The following is a 23,315-nucleotide window of genomic DNA, read 5'->3' as shown; positions in this document are numbered from 1 at the left end:
GGACAATTGTGTGTAAAAAAAATCAAAAGATTGTCATTTATCAGGGCTGGGGTCTGAGGGCATTCTGAGGGTGTGGGCGGGTGATTGAGTGCCCTAGGGGCAGATAGGGGTCTAATCTGATAGGTAGCAGTGACAGGGGGTGATTGATGGGTAATTAGTGGGTGTTTAGGGTAGAGAACAGATGTAAACACTGCACTTGGGAGGTGATCGGACGTCGGATCTGTGAGCGATCTATTGGTGTGGGTGGGTGATCAGATTGCCCGCAAGGGGCAGGTTAGGGGCTGATTGATGGGTGGCAGTGACAGCGGGTGATTGATGGGTGGCAGTGACAGGGGGTGATTGATGGGTGGCAGTGACAGGGGGTGATTGATGGGTGATTGATAGGTGATTGACAGGTGATTGACAGGTAATCAGTGGGTTATTACAGGGGAGAACAGATGTAAATATTGCACTGGCGAATTGATAAGGGGGGGGTAATCTGAGCGTGTAGGCGGGTGATTGGGTGCCCGCAAGGGGCAGATTAGGGTCTGATCTGATGGGTAACAGTGACAGGTGGTGATAGGGGGTGATTGATGGGTGATTGATGGGTAATTAGTGGGTATTTAGAGGAGAGTAAACGCTGCGCTTGGGTGGTGATCTGATGTCGGATCTGCGGGCGATCTATTGGTGTGGGTGGGTAATCAGATTGCCCGCAAGGGGCAGGTTAGGGGCTGATTGTTGGGTGGCAGTGACAGGGGGTGACAGGGGGTGATTGATGGGTGATAGGTGATTGGCAGGTGATTGACAGGTGATCAGTGGGTTATTACAGGGAAGGATAGATGTAAATAATGCCCTGGCGAATTGATAAGGGGGGGGGTCTGAGGGTAATCTGAGCGTGTAGGCGGGTGATTGGGTGCCCGCAAGGGACAGATTAGGGTCTGATCTGATAGGTAACAGTGATAGGGGGTGATTGATGGGTGATTGATGGGTAATTAGTGTGTGTTTAGAGAAGATAACAGATGTAAACAATACATTTGGGAGGTAATCTGACGGCGGGTTTGCGGGCGATCTAATGGTGTGGGTGGGTGATCAGATTGCCCGCAAGGGGCAGGTTAGGGGCTGATTGATGGGTGGCAGTGACGGGGTGATTGATGGGTGATAGGTGATTGACAGGTGATCAGTGGGTTATTACAGGGAAGAACAGATGTAATGAATGCACTGGTGAATTGATAAGGGGGGGTCTGAGGGCAATCTGAGCGTGTGGGCGGGTGATTGGGTGCCCGCAAGGGGCAGATTAGGGTCTGATCTGATAGGTAAAAGTGACAGGTGGTGATAGGGGGTGATTGATGGGTAATTAGTGTGTGTTTAGAGGAGAGAATAGATGTAAACAATGGATTTGGGAGGTGATCTGATGTCGGATCTGCGGGCGATCTATTGGTGTGGGGGGGTGATCAGATTGCCCGCAAGGGGCAGGTTAGGGGCTGATTGATGGGTGGCAGTGACGGGGTGATTGATGGGTGATTGATGGCTGATTGACGGGTGATTGACAGGTGATTGACAGGTGATTGACAGGTGATCAGGGGGGATAGATGCATACAGTGCATGGGGGGGGGGGGTCTGGGGGGGGGGGTCTGGGGAGAATCTGGGGGGTGGGGGGGTGATCAGGAGGGAGCAGGGGGCAGGGGGGGGGGTATAAAAAAAAATAGCGTTGACAGATAGTGACAGGGAGTGATTGATGGGTGATTAGGGGGGTGATTGGGTGCAAACAGGGGTCTGGGGGGTGGGCAGGGGGGGGGTCTGATGGGTGCTGTGGGCGATCTGGGGCGGGGGGGGGAGAAAATCAGTGTGCTTGGTGCAGACTAGGGTGGCTGCAGCCTGCCCTGGTGGTCCCTCGGACATTGGGACCACCAGGGCAGGAGGCAGCCTGTATAATACACTTTGTAAACATTACAAAGTGTATTATACACTTTGTATGCGGCGATCGTCGGGTTAACATCCCGCCGGCGCTTCCGTATGGCCGGCGGGATGTTGCGGCGAGTGAGCGGCGACAGGCGGAGGCGGAGGATCGCTCCGCCCATGCCCAAACAAGGACCGCCGCCATTTGTCAATACGGCGGTCCTTGCGGCGTCTGCTTCCCGGCCGCCATTTGTCTATACGGCGGTTCGGAAGTAGTTAAAGCGGAACTAAAAGTAAAAAAAAAAGTGTTTCACTTAACCTTGGGCTTCTGCCAACCCCTTGCAGCCCTTCCCTCGCTGGTCCTCCACGAGCCTCCATTCTCCTGCCACCAACTACTTTCAGTTCAGTCGAAGCAGCAACTGCGCCTGCGCGGCCCCGTGCCACGCGTAGCTTTCTTTGCGTTCCCTCCAGCTGTAGCATCCTTTGCTACTAGCACAGGATGCTATTGCACACCGGAACACGAAGAAAGCCATGCGTGGATCGGGCGCACAGGCGCAGTTGCCGTCAACCTACAAGTCGACGGTATAACCGAAACGAAAGTAGCTGGCGGCTGAAGAACGGAGGATCGTGGGGGACTTGCGCAACACAGGAAGGCTGCAAGGGGCAGAGAGTAGCCCCACGTAAGTGAAACACTTTTTTTTTTTTTTTTTTAACTTTCAGTTTTAAGGGGCCAGAGCCTGCGTATCCCCAAGTGGATATATTGTGTTGTTGATACAATATATATTGACGATATTCACTTTTGATAGGAAGGTACCATATTTTTCAGACTATAAGATGCTTCAGACTATAAGATGCACCTAGATTTAGAGGGTAAAATCAGAGAAAAAAACAAATGCTAAACCTGGTGCATCTATGGTGCAGGGGCGTCTTATGGACTTTTTCCCCCCCAGCTCCCAAGCTGTCTCTAAGCTACTTTATGTAAGCTACACTGCCAAGCTACACTACACTAACCTGTGCTGCCCCCACCAGTTACACTGCACTATACTACCCTAACCCCTGATGCCCCACCAGCTAAGCTACACGACAGTGCACTACACTACACTACACTACACTAATCCCTGCTACCCCCCCCCCCCCCCCCCCCCAGTTAAGCTACACTACACTAACCCCGGCTGACCCACCCGCTAAGCTACACTACCACCTGCTGCCCCACCAACTACCCTACAATACACTACACTACACTAACCCTCGCTGCCCCACCAGCTAAGCTGCAGGATGTGGTAAGTGCTTCCCTGTGCATTCTGCACTAGTTATATTCTGAATATAAGACTATAATATAAAAATCCCAGTTTTTTGAGAAGAAAAATTTTTATATTCCGAAAAATATGGCATATTTTTCTGACGTGTGTACTTTTTTCTCCTACTACTGCAATTATAATAAAACCTTTCTATGTGTAAAAGGAAGGAATAAAAGCTTTGTATAGGGTATAGTTAGTTACTCCATTATGCAGGGGTGTAGTCTCAAAAGTGGGTGGAGTCATAGGAGGTGGCTAAACTGTACTTCCATTGTAATAGCTTTCCCTGGCAGTCTTGTTGCCTGGTAACCTAGTGGTCTATTATCCCCCTTTATAGCTTTCTCTGGCAGTCTAGTGCCCCCTTCCTTGCAGATATCAGCATCAGGAAATCGTACTGGTAGGTATCCTCTCACCTCTCCCCATTCCTGCAGGATCGAGGCACTCTCATGGCTCGTACTGATAATGGCCTCCTTTGTCGTATGTACCAAATCCCAGCTTGATGACATTACTGAGCTGGGACCTGATATATGCAAAAACAGGAAGCCAGCTTTATGGGCCACAGTAGTGTCACGATCACAGAGATATTTCTCCCACCCAGCATGGGTATATGTAAAAATACACCACAAAACACATTATACTACTTCTACTGAGTACGGCAATACCACGTGTGTGGCACTTTTTTGCACCCTAACTGTGCTAAGGGGCCCAAAGTCCAATGAGCACCTTCAGGCTTTACAGGGGTGCTTACAATTTAGCACCCCCCCCCCCCCCACTTGCCAGGACAGTTAACAAACCCCACAAATGACCCAATTTTGGAAAGAATACACGCTAAGGTATTCCATGAGGGCCATGGTGAGTTCACAGAAAATTTTATTTTTTGTCACAAGTTAGCGGAAAATGACATTTTGTGAAAAACAAAACAAAACCACAATTTCTGCTAACTTGTGACAAAAAATAAAATATTCTATGAACTCACCATGCACCTAACGGAATACTTTGGGGTGTCCTCTTTCTAAAATGGCATCATTCGTGGGGTCTGTCCTGGCATTTTAGGGTCTCTGCAATCATTACATGTATGGCCAGTATTAGGAGTTTCTGCTATACTCCTTATATTGGGCATAAGGGTAATGCACTCTGGGCTGAAAGGAAAAATGAACATCAAACAATCAATCAATGTGGATGAAAAAATATCTGCCAAAAAAATTTGAAAAAAAAAGAGGGGAAGGCGTCTGCCAGGACATAGGAGCTGCCGCCCCAAAAATCCAAACCCACCAGCTCGTATGCCCTGGCAAACCCGATTTATCCATTCACACCGATCGATGTGGATGAACAAATCATTGCCAGAGTTCTTTTTTGATAAAAAGTGCTTGCCAAAGCGTATGAACCCCAACACCACTCCTCGGCCCATATGCCTTGGCAAACGTATCTTTTTGACCTCGGAGGAGAAATCTCGTCCTGCAGCGCTGCATGCACCGATTTTGTGTAACCTGACAGAAGCACAATGCTTCTGTCAGGATGCACCATCAGTGCTGCAGCTGATTGGTCGGTCTGGATAGAAAAAAGAGAGAAGAAAAAAGACAAAACAATACAAAAAGGAGGGGAAGGCGTCTGCCAGGACATAGGAGCTGCCGCCCCAAAAATCCAAACCCACTAGTTCGTATGCCCTGGCAAACCTGATTTATCCATTCACACCGATCGATGTGGATGAAAAAATCATTGCCAGAGTTCTTTTTTGATACAAAGTGCTTGCCAAAGCGTATGAACCCAACACCACTCCTCGGCCCATATGCCTCGGCAAACGTATCTTTTTGACCGCGGAGGAGAAATCTGGTCCTGCAGCGCTGCTTGCACCGATTTTGGTGTAACCTGACAGATGCGCAATGTTCTGTCAGGATGCACCATCAGTGCTGCAGCTGGTTAGTTCGCTCGGTCCACCTGGAAGGTTAATGGATAGAAAAAGAGAAAAAAAAAATACAAAAAACCCCCCCAAAAAAATACAAAAAAAAAAGAGTAGCATTCGGCCTAGTAATGAACTGCGTCGCCATAGACTAACATGACTTCCGGGCCAATCGATATTGCCACAGAAGCCACGCAGTAACGTAGGCATGCACTAGCGTTAAGTCAAGCACTTCCGGCGTAGGGGGGGACCGCAAAGTGTGACTTTCGCTAGACATTTTGCCCTAACGCATCGCAGCAGTGTGAAATAGCACTGAGAGACCCTTGTGTGCCTACCGCTGTGATTGGAGTTCCCTACTCTCTAATAGTGTACCTGCTCATGGTACCTGTCAAAACACTCCCCTAGGCATAGGCCAGGCTGGTCAGGACAGGTGGGACAATAAACAGTGGTGTCACGCCTTATTCCAGCCCTGCTGCAGACACGACAACGTTTTCTTCGGATTCGGTGACCTGGGGTACTCAGAATTGGATAGGCGTAATGCCTTCCATGCAGCCGGCTAGTTGCATCTTGGGGTTGGGCCATGGCACCTCCTGGATACAGGAGTTCCATCACGATCTGTTTATGAAATTGAATAAACGATCCAGTTCTCCCAGCCTTACTGTAGAGAACAAAGCTGTTGTAAATTGCCAATTGAATGAGGTAAAAAGACACTTTTTTATACCAGCGTCTTGTTTTTCGGGCAACTAAATAGGGCGCTAACCTCTGGTCATTGAAGTCCACCCCTCCCATGTTAGTATTATACTCGTGGATGACAAGGGGTTTTTCAATGACCTCAGTTTGCCGTTGAATTTCAACTGTCGTGTCTGCGTGAATGGTGGACAGGAAGTAAACCTCCCTCTTGTCCTTCCATTTCACCGCGAGCAGGTCGTCAGCACACAAGGCGGCCCTCTGCCCCCGTTAAAGTCTGGTGGTAATGAGCCGTTGGGGGAAGCCCCGGCGACTAGGCCGCACGGTGCCACAGCATCGGATTTTTTCTATTTTTAAGTGCTGAAAGAGGGCCACACTTGTGTAATAATTGTCCACAAAAAGATGGTACCCCTTCTGGAACAAGGGTGACACCAAGTCCCACACAACCTTTCCACTGCTCCCTAGGTAGTCCGGGCATCCGACCGGCTCCAATTTTGAGTCTTTTCCCTCATAGACCCTAAAATAAGATGTATAGCCTGTGGCCCTTTCACAGAGCTTATACAGTTTCACCCCATACCGGGCGCGCTTGCTTGGGATGTACTGTTTGATGCGAAGGCGCCCGTTAAAACGTATGAGGGACTAGTCTACGCAGTGTCCTGGTCAGGGGTATAAGCATCTGCAAATCTGGATGACAGGTGGTCTTTAAGGGGTCGAATTTTGTGGAGCCGGTCAAAAGCAGGGTGGTCACTTTGATGACAGATTTCGTTGTTATTGAAGTGCAGGAAGCGCAGGATGTTCTCAAATCGTGTCCTGGACATGGCAGCAGAGTACAGGGGAACATGATATGCTGGGTCCGTAGACCAATAAGACCGCAACACATTCGGCTTTACTAGTCCCGTGTGAAGGAGAAGGCCCTAAAAAAATGTTAATTTCGGAAACTTGGACTGGTTTCCACCGAAAAGGCTGGGCAAGGAACTTTTCCGGATTGGCGGTTATATATTGTGTGGCCTTACGGTTGGTCTCTGCCACAATTAAGTCTAAGAGATCCTGGGTGAAGAACAGATAGAAAAAGTCTAGGGCCGATCCTAGATTATCTGTCTCCACCTGGACTCCAGACTGGGCGGTGAAAGGGGGAAGTACGGGTGCGGCGGAATCAGGGGATTGCCAATTTGGGTTTGCCAACACCTCTGGTAAACTAGGGGTAGTACGGGCCCGTCTTCTTGGTGGCTGCGACTGGGATGTTACTGCACGTGCCACCGAACCAGTTTCAACTTCCATGCTGGTGCTCCCCACTTCACTAAGGTCTACGGAAGTACTGGTTCTAGGTCCAGGAGATGTTGTGCTGCTGGTGCCTGCCCCACCATGAAATCTCAGACCAGCACGAACACCACTCTGCTGCCCTTGAGGCCGATCCTGCGCCACCTGCGGTCCAACAACATGGGGTGTGGTACACCTGGCTCTAGCCGGGACCTCAACCTCGTCATCACTATCGGTCAGTGAGCCACTGCTCAATTCAGGTTCAAACTCTGACCCGGAAGATTCGTCGAATGAGGCGTCCCAATCGTCCTCATCCGACTGGGCCATGTACCTGAGAACCTCATCATCGGAATACCCCTTTCTTGCCATGGTGGACTGCTAAATTTAGGGGGTATTCCTCTGAGACTACCCAGAAAAAAAGAGCACCTACCTAGCAAAAGGGAGTATTTGAGAGGTAGAAAGCTGTGGTCACTGAGTTTTGATTAAAAAAAATAAATCAAAACTGATGTTTACAGTGCCACAGCTATTATTATTATTATTATTATTTTTAGTATTTATATAGCGCCGACATATTACGCAGCGCTGTACAGTGTATCTATATATTGTCTTGTAACTAACTGTCCCTCAAAGGAGCTCACAATCTAATCCCTACCATTGCCATATGTCTATATTATGTAGTGTAAGTACTGTAGTCTAGGGCCAATTTTAGAGGGAGCCAATTAACTTATCCGTATGTTTTTGGAATGTTGTACAATGTTTTTTGCAGTGATCAGAAAAAAACATTTCTTTCACTGCGGTGAGGCGGGCTGAACGCAAGTGCAGGCGAACGATCAGGCCTGATCGGGCAAACACTGCGTTTTTTTGTGGATCCTAGTGACCCTAATAGATCTGACTGCGATCAGTAATGATCCCTTACAGATACTATATAGTACCAATGTTGATTAGCGACAGTGATGACGCTAATTAGTGACTGTGGTGCAGTGGGCTGAGCACTAACTGACACTTACAAAGGGGCCTAGCTAACTGGCCTAACTGCTAACACTAGTGATACTAAAAAAGTGACAGTTTTCACTGATCACTGTTTTTAGATCACTAGGATAGTGACAGGGGGGTGGTGGCGAGTGGGGAATCAGAGGCAATCAGAAACAATCACAGGACAATCAAAGGCAATCACAGGGCAATCGCAGGCCAATCACAGGGCACTCAATTCACGGGACAATCAAAGCCAATCACGGGACAATCAAAGCTAATCACAGGCCAATCACAGGCCAATCACAGGCCAATCACAGGGCAATCAAACCAATCATGGCACAATCAAAGCCAATCACAGGCCAATCAAAGCCAATCACAGGGCAATCAAACCAATCAATCACGGGCCAATCAAAGCCGATCACGGGCCAATCAAAGCCTATCACAGGCCAATCAAAGCCAATCACAGGCCAATCAAATCCAATCACAGGCCGATCACAGGGCAATCACAGGGCAATCAAAGTCAATCACGGGACAATCAAAGCCAATCACGGGACAATCAAATACAATTACAGCACAATCAAATAGAATGTCAGCACAATCAAATTGAATGTCAGCACAATCAAATTGAATGTCAACACAATCAAATACAATTACAGCACAATCAAATACAATGCACTGGGAAGGTGATTGGGGGGGGGGGGGGGGGGGAAGGGGTAGTCTGAGGGCGATCTGAGGGTGTGGGGGGTTGATTAGGTGCCCGCACGGGGCAGACTGATCTGGTGGGTGGCAGACACAGGGGGTGACGATAGGAGATCAGTGAGGGATTACAGGGGAGAATAGATGTAAACAATGCACTGGGGAGGTTATTAGGAGGGGGGGTCTGAGGGCAATCTGAGGGTCTGGGTGGGTGATCAGGTACCCCCAAGGGACAGTTTAGGGTCTGCTCTGATGGGTGGTGGTGACAAGAGGTGATAGGCAGGTGATATGCAGGTGATAGACAGGTGATCAGTGGGTAAGGCAGCTGTATACAAATGTATACAGTATACAGGGGGGTGGTCTGGGGGGGGATCTGAGGGTATAGGGGGTGATCAGGGGACCCTAGGGGGCAGTTAAGGACCTAACCTAGGGGATAGCGTCGCTTGATAGTGACAGGGAGTGATTGATGGGCTTTTATGGGGGTGATTGGGTGCTAACAGTGGTGTGCTGGGGTGGTCAGGGGGGGGTTCTGAGGGCTGGGGTGGGCGATCGGGGGGTCTGGGTGGGCTAATGCGTGTGTTTTTTTACTTATCCTCTAGGCTGCCGTCCTCTCTGATGGTCGCACGACGAGTGAGCATCAGCGGAGGAGGCAGCCAGTATAATACACTTTGTTACAATAACAAAGTGTATTATACTCCTCTGATTGGCCCGATCGCCGCATTTGAATCCCGCCGGCGCTGCTAATTGGCCGGCGGGTTTCCGAGCAGGGTGGGCGGAGCCTATTACCGGTGGCGATCGCGTCATCAATGACGCGATCGCCGCACAGCCACCTCTGATGCCGCCCCCGCCGATGGGCGTATTGTGGTCGTTTGGGCCCGGTCTTTGCCGCTGCCCATCGGCTGGGGGCGGTCCTAAAGTGGTTAAAGGGAAGGTTCAGGGAGGGTGGGCAAAAAATAAAAATCAAATTCCACTTACCTGGGGCTTCCTCCAGCCCGTGGCAGGCAGGAGGTGCCCTCGCCGCCGCTCCGCAGGCTCCCGGTGGTCTCCGGTGGCGCGCCCGACCTGGCCAGGCCGGCTGCCAGGTCGGGCTCTTCTGCGCTCCAAGGCCCGGAACTTCTGCGTCCCACGCCGGCGCTCTGACGTCATCGGACGTCCTCCGGGCTCTACTGCGCATGCGCAGAATTACTGCGCATGCGCAGTAGAGCACGGAGGACGTCCGATGACGTCAGAGCGCCGGCGTGGGACGCAGAAGTTCCGGGCCTTGGAGCGCAGAAGAGCCCGACCTGGCAGCCGGCCTGGCCAGGTCGGGCTCGCCACCGGAGACCACCGGGAGCCTGCGGAGCGGCGGCGAGGGCACCTCCTGCCTGCCACGGGCTGGAGGAAGCCCCAGGTAAGTGGAATTTGATTTTTATTTTTTACCCACCCTCCCTGAACCTTCCCTTTAAGGAGGAAGGTAGGGGGATTGGATACCAGTTGCATGCTAGCATGTGCATGTGCAGTGTACTCATAAGCGTTGCAGGGAGGACGTAACTTAAAGAGAACCCGAGGTGGGTTTGAAGAATATTATCTGCATACAGAGGCTGGATCTGCCTATACAGCCCAGCCTCTGTTGCTATCCCAAACCCCCCTAAGGTCCCCCTGCACTCTGCAATCCCTCATAAATCACAGCCACGCTGCTGACAAACAGCTTGTCAGAGCTGGCTGTGTTTATCTTTATAGTGTCAGTCTGCTGCTCTCCCCACCTCCTGCAGAACTCCAGTCCCCGCCTGCATCCCTTCCCTCCCTGTTGATTGGAGGGAATGGACGGGGGCAGGGACCAGAGCTGTGCAGGAGGCGGGGGAGCAGCTGAGACTGACACTACAGATGTAAACACAGCCTCACAGCACAGCTGTGATTTATGAGGGATTGCAGAGTGCAGGGGGACCTTAGTGGGGTTTGGGATAGCAACAGAGGCTGGGCTGTATAGGCAGATCCAGCCTCTGTATGCAGATAACATTCTTTAAACACACCTCGGGTTCTCTTTAATTGTCACTTCAACCCTTATGAAAAGGGGGGAAAATAAGACATCTAAAAGTATGCATGCGCATGGCAAAGAGCTCATCAGTCTTTCCAAAAATTTGTTATCAATCACTTGAGGATGACGCTGGCTACAATATATTTCTTATTTATTATTATTATTTATTTTTTTCTACTTTGGCAGGTTATCTTCCGTTATGCACTTGCAATATTTAAATATAATGAAGAAGAGATCTTAAAACTAAATGATGAAACAGAAATCTATCAATATCTTTCCTTTTTCACCAAGACTATCTGTGATGGCAGGTAAATCAATGATCGTATCTATTTATTTGATGTATTTTAGCATTAATCCAATTAATATTACACAGAGTTTTACAAAGCACATGTAATTTATATACTAGTCTGTCGATCATTTCATTTGATTTTGGAAGCTTGAAGTAAAGTAGAATATGAAGAAATTGCATGTCACGCGTCAGTATAGGCACCAAACAAATGACAGCGCTCATAGGCTGCAACTGAATTGTAGACGGCACCCTTTAACTGTCAAAAGCTGCAGAAGTGCACAATTGTGAGAAGGTACAGATTTACTTTACATCGGTGAAATTTATATCACACGAACTGTAACAGGTGTGTGAGAAAACAGCACAATGCACATTACTTGTATAAGGTGTGGTACATAAAAAGCATAACACACATCATACAAGCAACATTTGCACTGTGTATGCAGTGAATTGCACTATTTGAATTATGTCGTTACACAGTTTGAGTAAATGCTGGTAAACTTCACCTGCACGGTGTGAACATGCAATTTAACCAATATTTAGGGGATCTGCCTCTATATCTTTTCACTATACTGCCTAGGCAAATGAATTCAGATTACTGTAGTGTTAGGCCCGGTTCACACTTGCGGTTTTGCAAAAACCGCACCGGATGTCCGGACCGCACCGGAGCCGGATCGGACCTGAACCGTACGGTTCCTGTCCGGATCCGGTCCGGTTGCATACGGTTTCCGTGCGGTATGAACACGGTTGCGGTCCGGATCCGGATTCTTAAAGAGATAACAACCTGTATAAAAACAAAAAAAAATGTTGGGGTCTGGGAGGTCAGCAGAAGGGGGACCTGTGGAATCAGGCCCTCCGCTGTTTAGCACTCACCTCCACCTCCAACATGCTGCCAACATCTCCAGCTCGTGCTGCTCCACTCCAAAATGGTTGCCCATGTGTCCCCGATACAATATCGCCGCAACAATCCTCATAGGAAGTGGGGTAGAACATCCAGATTTTTTGCCAGTGTGTTGTGCGCTCTCCGGTTCTCATTGGTTTCCATTGGCCGGATGGTGCAGTCCGGCTCCGCCCCGGATACGGCTGCCGGAGGAGCCGGACCAAAAAATAGCGCATGTTGGAACGGACACCGGAGTCCGGATCCGGTCCGGCTCCGGTCCGGACGAAACGGACACATGTGAACCCTGGCATAGACTTACATTGCTATGCCGTGCGTCCGTTTCGTCCGGCCAGCATGCGGTGCGGCTCCGGCACGGCTATTCCGGATAGCCACCGCTAATGTGAACCGGGCCTTACCCATCTTGTCCTTTTTAATCAGTTATGTGTTTGTGTTTTTTGCTATTCAGATATTGTTGTTCCATGTTTTTATTAATACTGACCCAATGTTTCCCTCTAGGAAACTTATGAACATTGCTTTCAATGAGATGAACCCTTTCCCAATGAAGCTTGTAAGAAATCGCCGTGCCATGCACATGGAAAAATTCAAGGCAGAACTGTCGGAACTTGAAAAGATAAAACAGGAATATTGCAAGCAAAGGGAAGAGCTTGGGAGTGGTAATAATGACCTGGGAGCCAGTGAGGATGAAGATGATACATGATCAATACCAGAATATAAATGTGCATGTGCATAAGCAGTTGTGACTCGACACAATCCTCTGAGCAGAGAGGGAGACTTTGGCATTCTGTCATTTGTAACTGTTGGGTATACTTTTGAAATCCATCTTCTTGTTCTGGTGTGAACAAACTCAGACTTCGCTACACTGACATAGACACAGTTTGTGCTTGCAAAGGAAAGAAAAGGTTGCTGTATTGGCAGAAGACAAATTGGCACTGGAAGTTCATCTAATCAAACATCTTCTGACAGATTTGTCCTCTATATACATTTCAGAACATTTGTAAGGCATGATAAAGTAATAGACTATGGTGTCCTGGTGCTTACCAGAGAAATTATTTATTCATGATTGAGTAATTATCATTAGAACGGATAAAGAACTATGATTTCAATAAATCAATTAATGTAGAATGTTAAATTCAGTGTGTCCATGATATCACATGTACAAAGATAACTGTAGAACAAGTAGAGCAGCAGACAGGGACTCTAGTTGCTTGTTGTGAACAACTTCCTCACTTTTGCACAAGGATTCTTCATCACTTTTTCCACTCATCCCCACCTTGAAAATCCTGGGTTTGCTCCTGCCCTTAATAGTTTATTGAATTCTCCTATATGTCACTACAGTTCCTCTAAACATGTACTGTTTAGGCTGTTGAAGATGGTGCTTATTACTGTATTGTAAAAAATCTGTTAATTTTGCATAACTGGTTCTTTCCGTACTTTTATTACCTATATAGGTTTGAAACAGACATTTTCTTTAGATTACACAACGAATAACACGTGCTAAAATTCAAATTATACCTTTATTAATAAACCCACATACGTCATATGCTCTGTAAATTCACAGATATTCCCCTATATGCCCTCAGTGGGTTAATTACTCATCCATACACCACACATCCACAATGAAGGGCCCTTCAAGAGAACCCGAGGTGTGTTTAAAGAATGTTATTTGCATACAGAGGCTGGATCTGCCTATACAGCCCAGCCTCTGTTGCTATCCCAAACCCCACTAAGGTCCCCCTGCACTCTGCAATCCCTCATAAATCACAGCCGTGCTGTGAGGCTGTGTTTACATCTGTAGTGTCAGTCTCAGCTGCTCCCCCGCCTCCTGCATAGCTCCGGTCCCTGCCCCCGTCCCTTCCCTCCAATCAGCAGGGAGGGAAGGGATGCAGGCGGGGACCGGAGTTCTGCAGGAGGCGGGGAGAGCAGCAGACTGACACTATAGAGATAAACAGAGCCAGCTCTGACAAGCTGTTTGTCAGCAGCACGGCTGTGATTTATGAGGGATTGCAGAGTGCAGGGGGACCTTAGGGGGGTTTGGGATAGCAACAGAGGCTGGGCTGTATAGGCAGATCAAGCCTCTGTATGCAGATAATATTCTTCAAACCCACCTCGGGTTCTCTTTAAGTACTCATAAACTGTAAAATAAAAAAATGAGTATACTCCTGATTACCAGAAAAAAGTTTAAAAACAAATGTTCAAAATATTAAAAATATCCAGGGGAAAGATCCACTATACCCCCTTTCCTCGTAATGCTTCCTGACAGGTAGTTACACTCTCCTCATCACCGCCTGCATGAGCGGTATATGTATAGATTCTGAAGACTCACGTGTCCTAGTGTCACCATTAGTTGGCGTCTCCTCATGGGACATTGTCCGCAATGGCTCCGATAATTCACACCAGTGCCCCTCAACAGTCGTCCTGTTTGTTAACGGCAACTCCCAGATGTCCCCTCCACGCCGGCACACTCGTACGGGCCGCGTCACTTCCGCCCGTCAGGCTCAGCGAGCTGTTCTCAGTACTTCCGCCCGGCTGTGTTACACTGGGATTAGCTTGCACGGTGACGTCACCTTAGAACTCCGGAACTTTGTTTTACGGGCAGCAGCTGCGCGCTTTCACTACATGCCCAGTTCTTCGTCCTAGATTAGCGTTGCCCACACTAAACAGTAGCGTTCCTTCACCTCAACGCGTTTCAGCCAATTAGCGATGGCCTTCATCAGGAGGATTTTAGCTTAGACATTTTCTTTAGTCTCATGAGCTCAAACTACCATTATTGCATACTAGCTGATGGCCCGGCGTTGCTTGGGTATTTAGTTGGTTGGTGTTGGATCCGCCCACTTTTTCTAACCTTAACACTTAATTACTCAATGACCTAGTTTGTGAGCTTTGTGGTCTTTGGCATCAATAATTTGCATTGAAATGAAACAAATCTGATTACCTGTTGCTCCATCTCCTTTTCTAAATTTGAACCCCAGTCACTCAATGACCAACTGTACCAGGTTTGAGGCTTGTGCCATTAACAGTGCAAGAATGGCAGCAATTAAATATTCCCCTTGAAAATCAATAGGTGAATTTTGATTGGCTTTTGTAGGCTCTACCCACTTTTATGAATATTTATCCCAGTAACCCAGTGATCAACTGTGCAAAGTTTGAGAACCCTACCATTGACAGTGTAGGAATGGCTGTGGTTTACATTTTCACATTCAGTGAAATTTGTATTTGTTTCCGCCCACTGATGACACGGCATTGACCGGGTGTGTATTTAACTGGTGTTGGCTCCGCCCACTTTTTCTACCCGTAACACACAATTACTCAATTACTCGGACCAAGTTTGTGAGCTTTGTGGTCTTTGGCATCAATAATTTGCATTGAAATGAAACAAATCTGTTTGTGGCTCCACCCCTCTTTCTGTATTTGAACCCCAGTCACCCCATGACCAACTGTACCAGGTTTAAGGCTTGTGCCCTTAAAGTGAACCTAAAGCCGATAAAAAAAAATGAGATTAACTCACCTGGGGCCTCCCTCAGCCCCCTGCAGCCGATCGGTGCCCTCGCAGCTCCGCTCCGATGTCCCAGGACCCGCCGGCGAGCACTTCCGGTTTCGCCGTCTCTCGCCGTCACCGGCCAACAGGCATGGGAACGCGAGTGATTGTTCGCGTTCCCAGCCTGTATATCGTCCCCTATGCTGCTATTGCGGCCTCCTGGCCACTCGCGTTCCCATGCTTGTCGGCCGGTGACGGCGAGTGACGGCGAAACCGGAAGTGCTCGCCGGCGGGTCCTGGGACATCGGAGCGGAGCTGCGAGGGCACCGATCGGTTGCAGGGGGCTGAGGGAGGCCCCAGGTGAGTTAATCTCATTTTTTTTTATCGGCTTTAGGTTCACTTTAACCGTGCAAATTAACAGTGACATTTGAATTTGTCTCTGCCCACTTTTTGGTTATGGGGATAAAACGTATTCTATATGTTATTCCAAGTAATGTAATGTGTGTGCCAAATTTCATTCAAATCCGTTCAGCCATTGTTATTGCATATAATTGTTCAGGGTTTGACAAGTGACAGATTGTCCAGCAATTACTCTTTTTATTTAGAACTAGAAAACAAATCATTACTTTTTGTGTTTGAAAACATGTTAAAAATGCATTTTGTATTTTTTTTATTAATAAAAAGCTGGAAATGGAAAGATTAGCTGCAAAATAGTCTAATAGTCTAAAGACTGAGTTTGTCAGATCTTTGCACTCAGATTTCCCAAAAGCTGGCTATGCCTGATTTTGTGGTGTTGTATCCCCACCACTGCCAACCAATGTGACAATCCAGCCCCGCGATCCCGTCTCCAAGACGTTAAAAGACCGGTTGCTGGATCGTCAAGAGAAGGTAGTTAACGTGACAGAGCATGCCAATCCCATCTAATCTGCTCCCGTTAGCAATAACAGGAAGTACGGTGAGCAGACTGACAATAAAGATTGGTCGCAACGCTGTCGACAATATGTAAGGTGACAATCACTCACCAATCCCGTATCACTAGGCCACTGTTGCCATGCAGGTCTCATGCACTAGAGACTTCTGGAGGCAAATTCACTGTGTGCGTAGTAAACGGTTAAGATTGGTTGGAGGTGCCCATACATGTACAATCCCGATTGTATGTGCAATCCGTAAACAAAACATATCGATTTTGTGTTTGAAATTACGTAATTTCACTGCCACCACTCTCCGATTTGCTAGGGCGAAGAGACCCCAATACTATCATAATACGGTAGCCAGCCCAATCACGTTCAACATGCTCCAGTCACCGTTCGGGGAATAGTCACTTCCAAAGGCTTAAAGACTGTAAGCATTGTGACGTTTAAAGAAAGGTTACTAGGTCCATATATGATGCAATCTCGATTGTATGTCCAATCGATAAACTAAAGTTATCGATTTTGCACAGGAAATCGGATACTAGCTAATCCTAGAAGGAAGAAACGGTTATTTACAACCTAGCTACCAAATCAACAATTTATAAGAAAATAATTAAACAATACAGTAGTATGATTCTTCAGAGGGCAGATTAATTGTAGCAGCAATCAGATGACCAGAACAGGCACAAGACTGAACGGTAAAATTGTTAGTTTTACCCTAAAACTACATACACACAGCATACTTTAGCCCACAGGTAAATATACCTGTCCAGCAGAACAGATTGGTTTGATAGAAAGAGAGTAGATATGAAAGAGAAACAGAATGTCTTAATGTACAGTTCAAATACCGTTATTGGTATATGGCGATTGCTTTGCCTTTGTGAGAAATAATACAAGGGATTTTTGCCAGTGTCCAGCTTGCCTGCCGGTTGATGTTAACTTGACGTCCGATTTAGGAATTTGGACTTTGGACGTTGGACTTTCTGCCCTCTGTTATACCCCTCACTTCAGCAAGGAGGAGTTAGAGCAGAGATCACACACCTCTTTGGAACCTGAGAAGAGCTAGCCCCTTCTCATGGAGACCGAAATATATCTGAATCAGGATATGAGTTGTATCTCCGAAACCGCACAGGTTATGTTAAAGCGGAATATAACCCTGCATTTCAACTTTGCTCTAAAACATTATTTACAGCATATTATATGCAAAACGCATTTTTTTTTACTAGACCAGCATTGGAAGGGTTAAACACAGAGGTTTAAAGTTCCGTGGAGACATATGCAGAAGTTCAGATTGTTACATTCTATTTAGTTATACGTATCTATTGAGAAATGTTACACACTCTTTGGCTGTCCTCCAAGTCCTTCTCAGTCAGAGAGATGAGTCACATTCAACACTTAGATACATTTATGTAAACAAAATGTATCTATGTCAGCTTGGGATGCGTCTGCAGAAATCTCCAGGAACTTTAAAGCACTGTGTAATCCTTCCAATGCTGGTCTAGTAAAAAAAAAATGCTGGTTGCATATAATATACTGTAAATAATGTTTTAGAGCAAAGTTGAAATGCAGGGTTATATTCCGCTTTAAATCTAATAATAATTTCAGGTTGTTCAGAATTTTTTCAAAACCAATGATATCAAACTTGAGGGGTCTGGGGCGAACTGTGACCCCAAAATGCATATCTCTGCTTTGGCAGGGCTTACCGTGAATTCGGAAACATCCAATCGTGTGGTTTGTTCCGAATTTCATAATAAGCGGGTTCTAACGACCGCCCCCGTTTGGAAAGTCATTTTTATGACAAAAGATTGATTTCATATTTGTGAGTTCACAGTAAGGTTTCCTAAATGGTCAGTGAGAAAGCCAGCTGTTTTCTCTAAGTGGCTTCTGCAGGATGCTAGCAGGACCCCTGTGGCTAGCTCTTTGGCTGCTCTTTTCATGTACAGAACTCTGAGGTGCCTCACAGTCTCAGGGAGAGCAGTTTAGGTGTGAAATTTCTCCCCCTGCATGGTTGGTTGTCCTGGAGCCTAGCAATATCTCCAGATCCTTTGGGAAAGGAAGTCATTTGGTGACAGGGGTATCTGACTTTCCCAAGGGTAATTAGCATGACGTTGCTACATTTGACCAGGGAGAGGGGAACTATGTTAACCCCAGCTGCCCTGCCCCTTTCTTAAATCTGCTGTCACTTTTTAATAGTAGAGTTGGGCCGAACGGTTCGCCTGCGAATGGTTCCAGGCGAACTTTGGGGGTTCGCGTTCGCCTGCATCAGGCGAACTTTTGCGGAAGTTCGATTCGCCCCATAATGAGCAAAATTTTTAGCCTCCATTTCACTGTCAGCAGACATGTTATTGTCAAACACACTGCTTTCAGTGTTAGAGAACCCGCCCACCCTCCCTTCAAGCTAGGTCCTTTATACCATTTGACTCAGTTGTCTGCCTACACTAATTAATTATGGGACAGCTGCTACACACTCTGCTAGGGAGATTTTAATTCCTCCCTCCTCCCTTCTACCGGAGGGAGGAGGGTCTCTTCTGCCAGGGAATTATACTATTTTAAAAACCAGTATACATCATACCATAGCTGGTACATCATACCATAGCTGGGAATACATACATGAGTATACATCATACCATAGCTGGGAATCGAACCCAGATCTCACTGTGTGGTGGACACGTCACCCTAAGCACTGTACCACTACAGAAGTAAGTGAAGCTAGCCTAAAATTTAACATTTATGCTCAATGCAATAGAACCATTAGGTTGCTTAAAGGAGAACTGTAGTGAGAGGTATATGGAGGCTGCCATATTGATTTCCTTTTAAGCTATACCAGTTGCCTGGCAGCCCTGCTGATCTATTTAGCTGCAGTAGTGTGAATCACACCAGAAACAAGCATACAGCTAATCTTGTCAGATCTTACAAAAATGTCAAACACCAGATCTGCTGCATGCTTGTTCAGGGTCTAGGGCTAAAAGTATTGGAGGCAGAGGATCTGCAGGATAGCCAGGTAACTGGTATTGCTTAAAAGGAAATCAATATGGCAGCCTCCATATACCTCTCACTACAGTTCTCCTTTAAGCAACCTAATGGTTCTATTGCATTGAGCATAAATGTTAAATTTTAGGCTAGCTTCACTTACTTCTGTAGTGGTACAGTGCTTAGGGTGACGTGCCCACCACACAGTGAGATCTGGGTTTGATTCCCAGCTATGGTATGATCTGGTGTTTGACATTTTTGTAAGATCTGACAAGATTAGCTGCATGCTTGTTTCTGGTGTGATTCACACTACTGCAGCCAAATAGATCAGCAGGGCTGCCAGGCAACTGGTATAGCTTAAAAGGAAATCAATATGGCAGCCTCCATATACCTCTCACTACAGTTCTCCTTTAAGCAACCTAATGGTTCTATTGCATTGAGCATAAATGTTAAATTGTAGGCTAGTTTCACTTACTTCTGTAGTGGTACAGTGCTTAGGGTGACGTGTCCACCACACAGTGAGATCTGGGTTTGATTCCCAGCTATGGTATGATGTATACTCATGTATGTATTCCCAGCTATGGTATGATGTACCAGCTATAGTATGATGTATACTGGTTTTTAAAATAGTATAATTCCCTGGCAGAAGAGACCCTCCTCCCTCCGGTAGGAGGGAGGAGGGAATAGGTAGAAGGGGAGGAGGGAGGTGGGAGGTATTAAAATCTCCCTAGCAGAGAGTGTAGCAGCTGTCCCATAACTAATTAGTGTAGGTAGGCAAATGGTATAAAGGACCTTGCTTGGAGGAGGGAGGGTGGGCGGGTCCTCCAGCAGTGATGTGTATTTCACTCAATTAGGTGTGGCTCCAGGTATTAGAGCTTTTGAAACATGTTTTCTATCATTTTTCCAGTTGATAGAATTTTTTAAAACTTTGAAAGTTCGCCTCCCCATTGAAGTCTATGGCGGTTCGCGAACTTTTTCGCGAACCGAACCTTTCGCGGAAGTTTGCGAACAGGGTTCGCGAACCTAAAATCGGAGGTTCGGCCCAACTCTATTTAATAGTGGCTACAGGGAAAATTTTATAAGGCTCTAACTACTTTATTTGGACAAATAAACGTTTAATCGTCACAAGCCTAGATTTACAGGTCGACTTATATTTTTTAACGTTCTACAGCTCTCGCTTAGGCTTGGTTTACATTAGCAGAGAAAACAGCTGAACAGATATGCAAATGAATCCTCTGGTAAGCATATGCATCTCTGGACAATGGACCCATTGCTTATGTTCAGATGAGCAGACTGCTGGATTGTGCGATACAGGATATTCTCATGACAATTCTAGATAGCGGGCATGCCATACTAGCATGTTATGTATAACTTGTCCAATGTAATGGCAGGGCCAGTTCTAGACTTTTTGCTGCCTGAGGCAAACTTGTGAGAAATGGCCCTCCCCCCAAAATAGGTAGCCTGGAGGGAGTTGCGGGCAGAAATGGGGTATTGGGCACAGTGGCGGGGAAGGAGGTCGGACCCCCTCCCTCACCTGGGTCCCCTGATCTGCACCCCCCTCCAGCTTTTAAGTGTGGCAGCATATATTGTCTGGCAGCGGGTGGGGATGACTCACCGCTTTCGCGTTCCAGCGTACGTTCCACCTCGTCACTTCCTGCAATGCCGTCCACTTACAGTATAGTGAGCGGCATTGCAGGAAGTGACGAGAGTGGAACACGCGCTGGAATGCGGTGAGTCATCCCTGCCCGCTGCCTGACAATATACGCTGCTGCACTTAATAGCGGGAGGGGTAGCGCAAACCGGGGGACTCAGGTGAGGGAGAGGGGGGGGTGCGACCCTACCCCCTCCACTGTACCCAATACCCCCTTTCTGCCCGCTACCCCCTCCAGCTCGGTGGCCCAACTCAAACCCCCTCCATCCCCCCCCCCCCCCCCCGAATTTGCCACCTGAGGAACCCGCCTAACCCGCTTTATGGGCGGACTGGCCCTGTGTAATGGTCACAACCAAAGTCTGTATGAACAAGGCTTGTATGCTCTGCATGGTGATAGCGCACTGTGTACAGAAGGTATCTGTGCTAGATACCTCTACTTTAATGTTAGAAAAGCATCCAAATCTGTATTAAATGCATTGCTAGTATCCACCATTTCTGTGTTAAAGTGGACCTGAACTCTTGCACAGGACACAAGGAAAACATAACAAAAATGCACCCTGTATGTGTTTAGAGAGTTTAGCTTGTGTAATTCCCCCTCATTTGTCTCTAATCACTAGTTGTAATGTGATCTCCCCCTGTGTCACATCACTGCCTATGGCAGATAGGCCCATTTAAAAGTACAGGCTGTAAACAATATGTCTGCTTCCATGAAGTAGAAACTGTGCAAATTTATTTTAGGATTTGTATCAGCTGTAACAAAGAAATTGTTTTTTTTGTTTCAAGGTTATTATGCTGTTGTGTATCTTTTAGAGCAGAGAGGAGTTCTGATTTCAGGTCCACTTTAAGAAATTCTACATCCTATGTAGTGTAAAGAACTCTAAACAAGTGGTAAAATCTCTTCAAATGATAGTGTTAACACAGCCTCATTGTGAGAGGAACAACAACAAGACTTTATTGAGACACATTAACAAACAACCAGAATGCAGTACTTGAGATACAGTATATTAACATATAACTAGAATGCAGTACTTTTATGTTACTGTAGGTGGCAGCAGATCACAGTACATTATATGAACCTTTGTTTCCTAACATCTCCCTTCTTTTGCAAATTTAAAGAGACACTGAAGCGAAAAAAAATTATGATATGATTTGTATGTGTAGTACAGCTAAGAAATAAAACACTAGGTTCAGAGACAGAAGTCTAATTGTTTCCAGTACAGGAAGAGTTAAGAAACTGCAGTTGTTATCTCTATGCAAAAAAGCCATTAAGCTCCATAACTTTCAAAGTTGCAGAGCAGGCTGTCTTCTGAAGTTAATTATCTCAACTGCCAGTGAAGAATTTTCTTTTTCTCTGCCAGAGGACAGGTCAATAGTTCACAAGACTTGCCTTGAACAATCATTTACAATGCTGTGTAGTGTGTAAACTGCAAATATTAAAGAATGATGCAATGTTAAAAAACACTATATAACTGACAATAAAAATATGAGAATATTTTCTTTGCTACTAATCTTCTAGTAATTATCCGTACTACACAACCAATTCATTATATCATATATATTTTTTTCGCTTCAGTGTCTCTTTAATTAAATGCTAAACATAAGACAGTTTGTGGACTGTTACATCAATTGGGAAAAAATAAGTTAGAGGATGTAGTCTTTATATTTCACAGGTGTTCTGATAACTTGAGTTTGAGTGCAGCGAGGGGGTGCAGAACCATCATCTAAAGGTGTCCCCAACTCCGATTCATTCAATAATGTATTGTCTGGTATGTTCTCAGCTCGACAGTCTCTGTCCGTCAGAGAGGGTTCCTCGTTTTCTTTATCACTTCTCTCTTCTGTTGCTCTAAGAAATCTCCTGTTTCTTTGGTATAAATGTCCATCTGCTTCCACTACTACATATGAATGTGGAGCAACTTGCTGTACATACAGTATGTACCTTTTCACCACAGTCCATCACCTGAGGAAGGTGTTGGTTGCATTTGCATTGATTGCCCTATAGCCAACTCAGGGAGTTCCTTGTCTCCTTTATCGTAGTGCAATTTTGCTTTTTTGCGTTTACGTTCAAGTTGTTCGAGTACTCCGTTAATCACTTTGGGAACCAGAAGCTTTTGAGTTTGGGAAAGAAGAGTTTGTGTTCTTCTGGACATAAATCTTTGGACTGGACTACTTGTATTCCCTTCTGTTGGTCTGTTTCTCCAATATAAGATAGCTTTCCAAAGATTTTAGCTGATTCGGCCTTGCCATTGGATTGGCTATGTTACGATGTAATGTGTTTGATTTCCCACTTTCTTACAAATTGATCAAACTCTATTCTAAGTATTCAATGTCAACTAAAATGTATCTTGCAGCATTCAATTATTGTCCTTGATGTAGTGTCAGATAATGCATTTATCTCCCAGAATAGTAATCAACTATTATCAAATAGTCC

At 46.4% G+C, this 23,315-nt stretch overlaps 1 protein-coding gene across 6 annotated transcripts in view; it reads left to right on the top strand.

The window, feature by feature from the left end:
* TBC1D2 (TBC1 domain family member 2) overlaps positions 1-13,501 on the top strand; it is a 161,907-nt gene extending 148,406 nt beyond the window's left edge. For all 6 annotated transcript variants that reach the window (XM_068233713.1, XM_068233711.1, XM_068233715.1 and 3 more), the window contains 2 exons: positions 10,880-11,001; positions 12,376-13,501. In XM_068233713.1, the coding sequence (XP_068089814.1) occupies positions 10,880-11,001; positions 12,376-12,577 (324 nt within the window). In that variant the 3' untranslated portion in view covers positions 12,578-13,501. The remainder of the gene's footprint in view (positions 1-10,879; positions 11,002-12,375) is intronic.
* The last annotated feature ends 9,814 nt before the right edge of the window (positions 13,502-23,315 follow it).

Source organism: Hyperolius riggenbachi, chromosome 1 (genome assembly GCF_040937935.1).
Source record: "Hyperolius riggenbachi isolate aHypRig1 chromosome 1, aHypRig1.pri, whole genome shotgun sequence".
NCBI lineage: Eukaryota > Metazoa > Chordata > Amphibia > Anura > Hyperoliidae > Hyperolius > Hyperolius riggenbachi.
This window is presented reverse-complemented; position numbering and strand designations above follow the sequence as displayed.